General features: G+C 46.4%; 1 protein-coding gene across 2 annotated transcripts in view; it reads left to right on the forward strand.

The window, feature by feature from the left end:
- Nucleotides 1–13514, forward strand: part of SPG7 (SPG7 matrix AAA peptidase subunit, paraplegin) — a 39803-nt gene that overhangs the window by 1291 nt on the left and 24998 nt on the right. For both annotated transcript variants that reach the window (XM_055305466.1, XM_055305467.1), the window contains exons 2-4: nucleotides 1674–1776; nucleotides 3634–3723; nucleotides 12690–12931. In XM_055305466.1, the coding sequence (XP_055161441.1) occupies nucleotides 1674–1776; nucleotides 3634–3723; nucleotides 12690–12931 (435 nt within the window). The remainder of the gene's footprint in view (nucleotides 1–1673; nucleotides 1777–3633; nucleotides 3724–12689; nucleotides 12932–13514) is intronic.

Genomic DNA, 13514 nt, shown 5'->3' on the forward strand with positions numbered 1-13514 from the left:
CTCCTAGCGGAGGACGTTATGGAACTGGATTAATTGAGTACTCTTTTTTTTTTTTAAAGATTTATTTATTATGATAGAGAGAGAGAGAGAGGGGCAGAGACGCAGGAGGAGGGAGAAGCAGGCTCCATGCTGGGAGCCCGACGCGGGACTCGATCCCGGGACTCCAGGATGGCGCCCTGGGCCAAAGGCAGGCGCCAAACCGCTAAGCCACCCAGGGATCCCCCTAATTGAGCACTCTTAAGTGAGGGCTGTGCTTCAGGATCTGCTCAAGTGACCTCTATCTAGAAACAAGGATCCCAAGCTCTAGTGCCATTTTGGCTGCTTTTTCTTCCAGTCCTTTCTTAGGAGCTTAACATACTTGAGGTCATAATTTATTATTGTTCCTTTTTACCGTAACTTGAAGACCCGTTTGAATTATAGTTCTATTGTAGATCACTGGTTGTTCCTCCCGAGCCTGAACCTGAGGGACGTATAGATGTATTACACTTTTTTTCTTTCTACTTTTAGTTCTATTGAAAAGGAAAATCATAATTAATATTGTCTTTAGTCTGACCCCATGCTTATTCTATGAAAGGAAAGGCTGAAGTAGGAAATTCACATATTGTGGAATCTCCGCAGGCTCTCTCATCAGTGGCTGTAATAGAAGTAAACTAAAGTAACCTGGGTTAAACAAACTGTTTGGATAATGATAATTATCCAAATTTGGAGACTTTGGAGAATGACAATTTTTAAATTTTTATATCTTTCAAATTCATGATACTCGTTTATTAGGCCCAGTCTACATTCTGTGTCTACTCCTTATAGGACTACTGAACTCAGTCATCACTGAGCCAGGTGTAGTAGTTTTAATTAAGTGGGACAATAACTATAGATGATGAATGTTCTTCCTGCTGCTAACAGGAAATTACATGGAATGTGCTTGCTACCCAAAAACATTGAGCAGGATATTACTTTTTTTTTTTTAATATTTTATTAGAGTGAGAGCGAGCACAAGCGGGGAGCATAGGGAGAAACCTCCCCACTGAGCAGGGAACCCGATTTGGGGCTCCATCCCAGGACCCCAGGATCCTGATCTGAGCTGAAGGCAGACACTTTACCGAATGAGCCACTCAGGCACCCCGGGGTATTACTTTCCTTGATAGCAGGGCAGAGATGAGCTAAGGAAAAAATTAAAAACAAAGAAATAAAACAAATGAAGAAAGTGCCAACAAAGAGATAAAAAAATTAAATTGGATCATTGACCTTGGCATAAAACACAATCAAGTGGGAAAATGCTCATCTTAAAAGTAGAACTTCAGAAAGACAGACTAGTAACCCCCTATAGTTCCTGAAAATGTTCTGCAAGGAGCATTGTCTGGAGAGGTCAGGTGTAAGGGCTCCGGGCCCTCCCTTCCACTTCGCCTTTCCAGGGAGCTGTGATCCTCAGGGTACAGAATGGCAGCCTGCACTCCCTGCCTTTCCTTCTATGTTTCTTTGACTGGCTTCCTTGCATCACTTTTGTTTTGATGTTGAAAGTTTGAAATAATGCTTAGATCATATATCAGGGCAATGTAAACATTATAAATATTTGAGTTCTCAGAGGAGATTTTGCTACAAACTCAAGATTTTCGGTCCACATTGCTCTGGTGTGGTATTAGTGTGATCCATCCTCTGTGTTTTTTGTTTCTTTTCAGAGTTTGCAGCTGTGCCTGCTAACCCCTACCTTTGAAGGGTTCACTGGATTGTTGTTGAGACAGCATCTAGTCCAGAATCCAGTCAGACTCTGGAAACTCTTAGGTGTGTATCTTCTGAAACAGGTGATAGGCACATCCTGTGACATCTGTAAATAAATTAGGGTGATGTGGCTGGTTTGACACTGAGAAACAAAATCATTCAGAGGAATTTGGCTTCTGTGTAATGTGAGCCCATAGATGCTCTAAAGTGAAGTTTACAGAAAGATAAAGTCTGAATAGGCCACTTGTGCTTATTTGAGTCATCCCCCTCCCTGTATTTTAAATTCTGGCGTATAGCAATAATTGGGCTGCTTACAAGGGTTTCCGTGTTCTCTAGCCAGCTGCAAGAAGGTCTAGTAAGGATCTTCAAAGTGGCTCTGTATGTTTATATCCAGTAGGCAACTATAAATAGGTCACAAGTAATTCATTCTTAACAGTTTCATCATTCAGTGAGATACCATGACATCCTTAGGAGAGATCTTACGGCAAAAGGACTTAGGACCTTCAGGATTGACACCCGTGATCTTACTTCCCCTCTATCCAGTTGGAATAGGGAGAAATGTAGTCTTCCAGCTCTTAGAGGACGGTAAGTGGCTTGGTGCCCACATGTGGTCAGGAAGAGCCACTCGGCATCAACTCGCTCATCTTCTGTGTTTGCCCACATAAGGCACCCAGTGGCACACGCTTCACTCTAGCTAGCCTGAGCCCTTGTCAAGGGGCATCAAAATGTTCTCATTTGTGGTGCCTTTAACGTTGTAAAGAAACGTACAGCTGTCAGAGTTGGTGAGACACTTTCTTTTCCTTGTTTTTAAAGATTTTATTTATTCAGGGGAGAGAGAGAGAGAGAGGCAGAGACATAGAAGGAGAAGCAGGCTCCTCACAGGGAGCCTGATGCAGGACTCGATCCAAGGACACAGGATCATGCCCTGAGCCAAAGGCAGATGCTCAACCACTGAGCTACCCCAGGTGTCCCTCTTTCCTCTCCTTTTATTTTTTTATTTTTATTTTTTAAAAGATTTTATTTATTTATTCATGAGAGACACACACGCACACAGAGAGAGAGACAGAGACACAGGCAGAGGGAGAAGCAGGCTCCATGCAAGGACCCTGATGTGGGACTCGATCCCCCGTCTCCAGGATCACAGCCCGGGCTGCAGGCGGCACTAAACCACTGCGCCACCGGGGCTGCCCCCTTTCTTCTCCTTTTAAACATTAATTTAATTAGACAGTGGACAAGACAGAGCCTTTCATGTGAGAAGTGTTGTGTCCTGGTGATGGTGGCCACTGGGTTGCTGTTACTGCTGCACATGTCAAACCACCATGTTGCTCATTTGTTTAAATTCATTTATTTTTTTTTATTTTTTATTTTTTTTGTTTAAATTCATTTAAAGTGACTGTGTGAAAAAAAAAAATAAAGTGTGTGTATAGAAGGGGTTGTTCTCCACCAAACTCATGAGACTTGCTCAGTATATGGTCATAAGTTTTTTTCCTTTGCATTGCTATTTTTTTTTAATTTTTATTTATTTATTTATGATAGTCACACAGTGAGAGAGAGAGAGAGAGAGAGGCAGAGACATGGGCAGAGGGAGAAGCAGGCTCCGTGCACCGGGAGCCCGACGTGGGATTTGATCCTGGGTCTCCAGGATCGTGCCCTGGGCCAAAGGCAGGCGCTAAAGGGCTGTGCCACCCAGGGATCCCTGCATTGCTAATTTGAATTACAAAGGTATTCTTTAGGTTGAAGTAGTTTATTATTCTATAATTAGCAGTTACTATACTAAGAGTGATTACTACAAACTTCTAGATCTTAGGCATGTAGGTTTCAGATGGCTTCTGTTTTGGTTTGGTTATTAAAGAATGCACTCTTCTCCTGATGCTCCCCTGTAGTGGCAGATCTTGTTGACATGTTCCCTATTCCTTACAGGTGGCACTTGCTATTTTAACACCTCCAGGATGAAGCAAAAGACTAAGGACAATGATAAATCTAAGGGGAGGACCCCTGAAGATGATGAAGGTATACCTATTTGACTTTCTTAAATAATGGCTACCTTGGCTGTCTTCACATGTGTATTCTGGTCTCAGCAACAGGAAATCTAAGAAGTAGGGTGAACCCAAGGGTGCCTGGGGGGCTCATTCAGTTAGGCATCCAAATTTTGGTTTTGGCTGAGGTCATGACCTCAGGGTCCTGAGATCAAGCCCCACTTCAGTCTTCATGCTCAGTGAGGAGTCTGCTTAAGATTCTCTCTCCCTCTGCCCCTTCTCCCTGCCCCGGCTGTCTCTCAAAAAAAAATTTTAAAAACGTAGGGTGAATCCTGGCACCTGTGTCTCCCTTACCCTAAGCACACCTACCCTCAATCTTTAATGTGATTACTGGATCTTTTCCTGCCTGTCCTTTTAGAGATGGTTCCATCAGCACCTGTGTCCCTTGTCAGGTCCAGACATCTAAAGGCAGCCAGAGTTACTATTCTCTGCATGGAAAGAGTGCAATCTCACATCTGCCTTGTACTCAAGTGTTCTGGGGTTGGGAGGAAGGCACCAGGACACCTTAGTTGAACCCACCCCACACACACTCCTGATTATGTGTTGACTTGAGAAGCAGCCCCCAGAGGAAAGGCTGGTACAGTGCATGGTCTTTTTTTTTTTTTTTTTTTAAGATTTTATTTATTTATTCCTGAGAGACACAGAGAGAGAGAGAGAGAGAAAGAGAGGCAGAGATACAGGCAGAAGGAGAAGCAGGCTCCATGCAGGGAGCCTGATGTGGGACTTGATCCCAGGACTCCAGGATCACACCCCAGGCCAAAGGCAGGCGCTAAACCGCTGAGCCACCCAGGGATCCCTCAGTGCGTGGTCTTGAGCAAGGAGTGGGACACGTCGCTATCCTGTGTGAGTGACCACTCTGTGCCAGTTGGCCCCTGCTATAGCCCCAGTTCACAACAACCTCACTTGAAAATCTTGAGTCTTGGGACACCTGAGTGGCTCAGTGGTTGAGCATCTCCCTTTGGCTCAGGGCTTGATCCTGGAGTCTCAGGATTGACTCCCATATCGGGCTCCTTGCTCGGAGCCTGCTTCTCCTGTCTCTGCCTCTTTCTGTGTCTCTCATGAATAAATAAATAAAAATCTTAAAAAAAAGAGAAAAAAAAAATCTTGAGTCTCATCTGCTACAGAATTAGGACTCTGATCAGGCAAAGGGGTGATGGGGAAAAAAGGTCAGTTTCAACCAAATTGACCCTAAAGTAAAAGCTGGCTGCTTGGAGCTAATGACAATGGAAACTGCCAACTACAGCAATGTCCAGAGTGTGCTCAGCACTGTACTAAGTGATTTTTTATTTTTATTTTTTATTTTTTATTTATTTATTTATTTTTATTTATGATAGTCACACACACAGAGAGGCAGAGACATAGGCAGAGGGAGAGGCAGGCTCCATGCACCAGGAGCCCGACGTGGGATTCGATCCCGGGTCTCCAGGATTGCGCCCTGGGCCAAAGGCAGGCGCAAAACCGCTGCGCCATCCAGGGATCCCCTGTACTAAGTGATTAATACATCTTTTCAATTAATTCTCTCCCCATAATTGCCCTGGTATTGTCCCCTTTTTATACACGAGGATATCAGATGCCTGTCCTGTGCAGAGTCTCCAGAAGGACACACAGGTAGAGAAATGGTTGTCTTGTCAAGGAACTCCCTCTTACTTAGGTGCTGATTTTGTTTTGCTTTACTTATTTTATTTTTTTTATTATTTTTAAAGTAATCTCTATGCCCAAAGGGGAGCTCAAACTCATGACCCTATGATCGAGAGTTGCACATTCCACCGCCTAAGCCAGCCAGGTGTCCCCACAATTTCCAGCTCTTTAGGAACAGATCTTAGCTCCTGGAAACCTGTGGCCATTGTTTGGGTTCAGTTTAGACATTCCTGATTTCAGGCTTCACAGGGCATCCCTTTTGGCAGTCACTCGTATCTTACCAAGAGAGCTCCTGGGGAGCTTGGCTCTTCCTCAGAAAGCTTCTGAGTTCAAAGGTTTTCATGGGTGGAGGATGAGGGTTTGGCACATCAAAAAATTTATAGGATTTTGAAAAACAAATGCCAGTGAGGGTGATAGTGGTAGATATTAAATTTTTTTCTCCCCTGTGGCACCTGGGTGGCTCAGGGGTTGAGCGTGTGCTTTTGGCTCAGGGTGTAATCATGGAGTCCTGAGATTGAGTCCTACATCAGGCTCCCTGCAGGGAACTTGCTTCTTCCCTTGCCTATGTCTCTGCCTCTCTCAGTGTCTCTCATGAATAAATAAATTAAATCTTAAAAAAATTTTTGTTTTAAATTTTTTTCTCCCCCAAAGTAATGTGTTGGTCTGGTAATAGGTAGGTAGTTTAATGGAACAAAATAGAAAATCCAGAAGCAGAGTATGGTTCATTTTAGAATTCATATGTCACTATAGTGGCATTTCACGCAGTAGCAGAAAAGAGGATTGTGTATGAAATGGTTTGGAATAGTTGCTGTTACTTGGGGAGAGACTACATCACATGTACCAAAATAAATTCTGGATAGATTAAATCGTTAAATCTAAAAAGCAGAACTATAAAATAATTATGGAAAAACTTGGGGGAATATTTTGTATCTCAAAATGGGAAAGGCCTTCCTAAGTGAAAGAAAGAATGATGAAGGGTTTTGTGAAGGAAGAGGCAGTGGGTGGAGGGAGGGCTTGCAGCCTGCCTTGCATGTGCGACCCAGTTACTCAGGCACGTGCTTGGTTCCGCTGATAATTCTGATTTCTGAAGGAATGACTGGCTGCTTGGCACACCATAGATGCTGGACTGTGTGCTTACCAAGTGTGCTCCCTGTCACAGCACCATCAGCCAGTAATGTGCAAGGGATAATAGCAGCAAAAGTCAATGTCAATCCTTCCCTTGCTCCATCTAACAGTTGCACACATTTAGTGTGTCTGTGTCTTCTCTGCCTTCTTTTTGTGATTTGTCTATTTGTTAGTTTAGTTTCGCCCGGAAGGTCCTATAACCTGACTGCATACAGGAGGCACAGCTCAGTGTCTTATCCTTAGACCTGCTGATAATTTTTTTTTTTTTTAAGATTTTTATTTACTTGAGAGAGAGCAAGCATGAGTGGGGGAGGTGAGGAGAGGAGAGGGAGAAGCAGAAGCAGAAGCAGACTCCTCACTGAGCAGGGAGCCCAACATGGGGCTCCATCCCAGGACCCTGGGATCATGACTTGAGCGGAAGGCAGACACTTCACCAACTGAGCCACCCACGTGCCCCTGCTGACACTCTTGAATGAAAAGAGCCAATCCCGAAAGATTGTTTACGATATGGTTCCCATTTATAGAACATTCTCCAGGGACAGTTGCAGAGGTGGCAAGCAGATTATGTTGGCAGGGCCTAGGCTCTGGGCAGCCCTCGTGGGATGGAACGCCTGTATATCTTCACTGGCAGTAGATATCTGGTAAAAGTACACAGGACAGGGCGCCTGGCTGGCTCAGTCTGTGGAGCAGGCAAGTCTTGATCTTGGGATTGTGAGTTCAAGCCCCATGTGGGGGGTCGGAGGTTACTTACAAAAAAGAAATATTTTACCCTACTCTCTTTTTAAAAAGTGCACAAAACTAACACACACGTAAGAGCACGTGTCAGCTGGAGGGGTCTGCATAGGGCCAGGAGCTGTGTCACTGTCGGGTTTGTAAAAAGTTACTGCTGGGGGCTCCCTGGGTGGCTCAGCGGTTTGGCGCCTGCCTTTGGCCCAGGGTGTGATCCTGGAGTCCCGGGATCGAGTCCCGGGATCGAGTCCCGCGTCGGGCTCCCGGCATGGAGCCTGCTTCTCCCTCTGCCTGTGTCTCTGCCTCTCTCTCTCTCTTTCTCTCTTTCTCTATGTCTATCATGAATAAATAAAATCTTTTAAAAAAAAAAGTTACTGCTGGAAGCAACCAAAGGATAGTTTTTTATTACTGCTTATGAATATGCATAAAATCTACAGTATCGCGAAATAAAAAGTTTAGCTGAAAAAGCAGTTGCTGGAATTTCCAGACAACTTTTATGTTAGTGCCTCATGTCCCTGAGAATTGAGAACACCCTGAGTATGCTGTGGAGTTGCCTCTCCATCTGGGTCAGGACCAGCACCAGATGACTGTTGGAGATAGAACTGGATTGTCACCGTGATCCTTAGAAGCTTCTCACCGCAGTGCATATGTTCAGGGTTAGTGGGAATAAGTTCTTCTAGAAGGATTTCTGGACTGAAAGCCTGGGGCAGCTCTGGTAGCTGTCTCCCTGGAACTCAGGCGTGTTGGTTACTGACCTGTCTACAGGTGGGTGATGCAAGGCTCCCTAGTAGTGATAGATGCCATCCCCCTAAGAGAGATTTTTGGCACCAGAGTTTCTGGGAGTTCTGTCCAGTGGGTGGACAGTCGGGTGGCCAGGAGGCAGCAGTGTTTCCTGGGCTTAGTCCTTGGCTCTCTCCAAGCCTGTTCTTTGTGTCAGATGCCAAAGTAGATGTGCACCACAGGGAGCAAAGCACCTGAGGGCTGTCTTCACAGATGCTGTGGGATGCAGTGCAGCCCCAGAGGGGCAGTGGAGGAAGGGGGTCTTCCAGGGACAGGAGAGGTCTTCTACATCTAGAGTGATGAAAGACCATTTTCTGGTTAGAATCTGAGGGTCAGATTTTGTTTTATCTCAGACCTCAAGCATCTTACTTTCATGTAGCCAATCCTCTGTCTCATACCTGCATCTTCCTTTACCGGTCCTCTTTTGTCTTTCTCAGACTGGCCCTCATAATTTCATTCCTGACCAACGCCACAGATACGTGGGGTTTTTGTTTGCTTGTTTAAAAAAAAAAATTTTTTTTTTTAAGATTTGTTTTTCAGTAACCTCTACACCCAATGTGAGGCTCAAATCCATGAGCCTGAGATGAAGAGTTGCAGGTTCCACTGACTGAGCCCACCTGGTGTGTTTTTACATTGGATTTCCTTGGGCTGAAGTTTCAGAAGTACAGTTAGTGAGTTAAGGGAACAGTGTTTTCTGTGGCTCCTGACACACTCAGCCAAATAGCTTTCAGGAGGGCTTATTCATTCATACCCCTTGACAGCGTGTGCAGGGCCAGTTCTCTGCATCTTGTGGGCCTGGGTTAGCGCAAATGGACAAAGCACATGACCAGATGTCTGCTGCTGGTACAGCCCTCTCTGTGAGGTCCTATCTGGAGGGGGGCGTACCGCTCCATCTCCCTGGTACCCAGGGTGATTTGGGCTCAGAAGCCAGAATATGAGTTATATTGAAACATGCAAATAGTTATAACCTGACCTCAGTGAACCGTCCTGGAGCTTCAGAGTAGGTTCCACTCTGGGTTGGGACCTCCCTGCTCCTTAGCCTGGAGAGCCCTCTTATAATGAGGTATGCAGCCTCTGGACCTGGTCAGGCAGACCCTTTTCCCTGAAACAGGCCAGTTCCATGTGTGTCAGAACATCTGGCTGGTGGTTATTATTTTTTTTTTTTTTAAGATTTGTTTATTCACAAGAGACAGAGAGAGAGGCAGAGACATAGGCAGAGGGAGGAGAAGCAGGCTCCATGCAGGGAGCTCGATGTGGGACTCAATCCAAGAACTCTGGGATCGCCCAGAGCTGAAAGGCTGTCACTCAGTTACTGAGCCACCCAGGCATCCCTGTCTGGCTGGTTTTTATTTGAAAAGGGTTGGATTTATTTTTTAAAGGTTTTATTTATTTGAGAGAGAAAGAGAAAGGAGAGAGAGAGCGAGCTCGATCCCAGGACCCCGGGATCATGATCTGAGCCAAAGGCAGATGCTTAACCTACTGAGCCACCCAGGTGCCCCAAAAAGGGTTGGATTTTTGTGAAGAAAGAAGAGGTGTTTATTGTAACCTAAATCCAAGCTGTTGTTTTATTTCGAAATTCTTACAAAAAAGTGCAGAACTATCTATTATTTAAAACCAAGCCAGGGACGCCTGGGTGGCTCAGTGGTTGAGTGTCTGCCTTCAGCTCAGGGCGTGATCCTGGAGACTTGGAATCAAGTCCCACGTCGGGCTCCCTGCATGGAGCCTGCTTCTCTCTATGCCTATGTCTCTGCCTCTCTCTCTCTCATGAATAAATAAATAAATTTTTTTAAGATTTTATTTATTCATGAGAGACACAGAGAGAGAGAGAGAGAACGGGGGGCAGAGACACAGGCAGAGGGAGAAGCAGGTTCCATGCATGGAGCCTGATTTGGGACTCAATCCTGAGACTCCAGGATCACTCCCTGAGCTGAAGGCAGACGCTTAACTGCTGAGCCACCCAGGGGTCCCAAATAAATAAAATCTTAAAAAAAAAAAAATCAATCCATATCTGGGGTTCCTGGCTGGCTCGGTGGAACATGTGACTCTTGATCTCAGGTTTGTGGCTTTGAGCCCCACATTGGGTATAGAGATTACTTGAAAAAATAGATGAAATGTTTTTTAAATAAATGAAACCAAGCCATATCTTTTAAAAATCATAGATCTGGTTCACATTCTGCAAACAGATGTGTGTGAGTTATAGAACTGCTGCAAGCCCTTTTCCACATGGGTGTGATGCTGTGGCAGGCAGAGCAGTGAGGAAACTCATTGTTGCCACATGGCCTGCCAGTGGTTTCTGGACTGCAGCCACTGGCCAGGAGCTTGGGGATGTGCGCACAATTTCAGGGTCTCGGATCCTATCTATCATGCAGAGTTTCTGACAGAGAAACTTTCATCCTACTGATCCAGTGTCACGTGGCTTGCCATGTTTGATGACTGTCAACTTTGTTAATTAGAACACAAGACTGGGGGTTAAATAGACTAATAGAAAATTAAATGGTTTCTAAATAATTACCTACTCACCTGAGAACATAAATTTGCTTTCCAAGACAAATGGTACCTTCATTTCGTTGCTTGTTGTTACTATGCACTATAAATATTAAATTTGCTCTTATAGTCCGATACCATATCACATAACACGTGAAATGTGCTTTCACGTTTTCAGAATGATTGCTGACACAGGTTTCTCTGTAAGATTCATTTTGCATTTTTTTAAAATTAATTTTTATTTATTTATTTATGATAGTCACAGAGAGAGAGAGAGGGGGGCAGAGACACAGGCAGAGGGAGAAGCAGGCTCCATGCACTGGGGCCCGACGTGGGATTCGATCCCGGGTCTCCAGGATCACGCCCTGGGCCAAAGGCAGGTGCCAAACCGCTGTGCCACCCAGGGATCCCCTCATTTTGCATTTTTAAGCTGATTTAAAATGCTTTTCAGTTCCTCTAAACTGATAGAGAGGAAGCCAGTGTGTTTGTGGATGGTACACCTATAGGTAGGGCCGACGGAAGTGGGTGGATACTGAATTCCAGCTGTGATCTTGTCCTTGGAGAAGTGATCACACGTATAGCTTGAGCTGAGCCCCATGTCTGTGTGGGGCCCTCCTGCTCCTGTAACCAGGTCTCTGCTCTTCCCGGAGTGGATGCTTCTGTCTGTGCAGGCAGGAGAAGTAAATGGTAGAAGCTTTGGTTGTTAAGATATGGCAGGGCTGTCTTGGGCAGGACTGGTGAGGGACTGGACATAATGACAGATCTGATTAAGTCTGGATGGAGTGTTGGGAGGATGGCCCTGACAGTAGTCCAGGCCTCTTGGTGTGTCACTGCAGGTATCTGGTGCTTCTAAGGACTGGGCTGGGCAGGTCAGTGAGGTGATAGGGCACATCATGTAAATGAGATGCAGAGAACACCCTCTTATCCGCAGCAGGGCAGGGGCCTATCTGGCTGGTTTGGGAGGAAGACTGTGGCCCAACCTTTGGTGGCTGTAAGCAGGACCCTCCCGTCTGTGCTCTGGCCCTGAGGGAGGTGACTCCTGTGGTCCTCAATGTCCCCCCAGTCCTCCCAGTGGTGGCCATGATGATTGCTGCTTCTCCCGGTTCCTTATGCCTGGTGCTACTCGCCTGTAATGTCAGCCTCCATGCGCTACTACCTCCCTGGGTGTCTGTCCCTAAGGTCAGGGGCTGAGTTTCCTGTCTGTCTGCCCCCCCTCCCCAAGAACTGGGCATGATGCAGTCTGTACCCTAAGAAGGGCATGAATAACTGAATAATGTGATGGGGGGGGAATTTAGCTAATGGTTTGGATAAACACTTGGTCTTTGGGAACATTCTTTTTTTTTTTTTTTTAAAGATTTTGTTTATTTATGAGAGACACAGAGAGAGAGGCAGAGACCTGCGCAGAGGGAGAAGCAGGCTCCATGCAGGGAGCCCGATGTGGGACTCGATCCCAGGTCACCGAGATCATGCCCTGAGCCGAAGGCAGATGCCCAACCACTGAGCCACCCAAGCGCCCCTCTTTGGGAACATTCTTGAATTAAGTGGTCCCCACCATAGGTCCACAGACTAATAAACTTTTTATTTTTTTATTATTATTATTTTTTTAGACTAAACTTTTTAAATGTACTATTTTCAAATGTTTCCTGACAATGAACAGGTTCAGGATAGGTGGCTGTTGGGCAGGGGATGGCAGACTGTGGTAAAATGTGTTTCATTGTTTTTTTTTTTTTAATTTTTTTATTTATTTATGATAGTCACACACAGAGAGAGAGAGAGAGGGGCAGAGACATAGGCAGAGGGAGAAGCAGGCTCCATGCACCGGGAGCCCGACGTGGGATTCGATCCTGGGTCTCCAGGATCGCGCCCTGGGCCAAAGGCAGGCGCCAAACTGCTGCGCCACCCAGGGATCCCATGTTTCATTGTTATTAATAACTTGCATGTGTGCCACACACATCCTTCATGATCCTGCCAGGCCAGGGGGTCCAGTGTGCCTGTGGTGGGGGGCATACTGTGGAGATAGGAAGCTTTTGATTCTGAGTAGACGGGACCTCAGGTAATGGTGTGTGGCTCGAATCACCTGTTGGAAGTTGGCCAGCAGGCTTGGTTGGCCTTCTTGTGGCTGGGCTGTCCTGATGCCCTGCCTGCAGCCTGTGTCTGATGCTCCTCCGGTTGCCCTGCTTGCAGAGGAGAGGAGACGCAAGGAGAGAGAGGACCAGATGTACCGCGAGCGGCTGCGCACTTTGTTTGTCATCGCTGTGGTCATGAGCCTGCTGAACGCACTCAGCACCAGCGGAGGCAACATTTCCTGGAATGATTTTGTCCACGAGATGCTGGCCAAGGGTGAGGTACAGCGCGTGCAGGTGGTGCCGGAGAGCGACGTGGTGGAAGTGTATCTGCACCCTGGAGCTGTGGTGTTCGGGCGGCCTGTGAGTCAGGGCAGAGCTCCTTTTTATTCTGTCCCCACTGCCCTGAGACAAGCTGGAATTGGAGGGGGGGTCTTGGGGGCCTGCAGCTGTGGCCCTGAGGACACCTGGGTCTGGTGCTGGCTGTAGATGAGCACCCAGTGCAGCTTTGGGAGCTTCTGGGGAGTGTCCAGGAGATTCTCTGGGGCACGGTGAGGGTAGCTAAGAGGTGGGGTCAGAGACCTGTCCCTCAAGAGGAGGGAAGAGCAAGTTAGCAGGACCCCTTCACCTCCCCACCTCAGGTCCCCCGGGAGGCTCCCGCATGCTCACCAGAGGAGGGGTCAGGAAGGTGGGATTTGGTCCCAGGGAGAGGGCTGGGCATCAGGGGTAGGGGCACTGGGCCCCAGAAGCTGACTAAAAACCCTGCTGTGGGATTTTTAAACTGTCCTCCTTACCCTGTAACCACACTGCTGGGAGGCCCAGGAAAGATAGTGATGCGAGAATATCTTTTGAAGCATTTTTCCTGATCCTGTTCCCTAGTCATCTCTATAGTGACATTAAGAACTGTTTTATTAGTATTTTATTTTATTATTTTTTTAAGTAGGCT

The sequence above is a fragment of the Nyctereutes procyonoides genome, unplaced genomic scaffold (assembly GCF_905146905.1).
Source record: "Nyctereutes procyonoides isolate TBG_1078 unplaced genomic scaffold, NYPRO_anot_genome, whole genome shotgun sequence".
Classification (NCBI taxonomy): domain Eukaryota; kingdom Metazoa; phylum Chordata; class Mammalia; order Carnivora; family Canidae; genus Nyctereutes; species Nyctereutes procyonoides.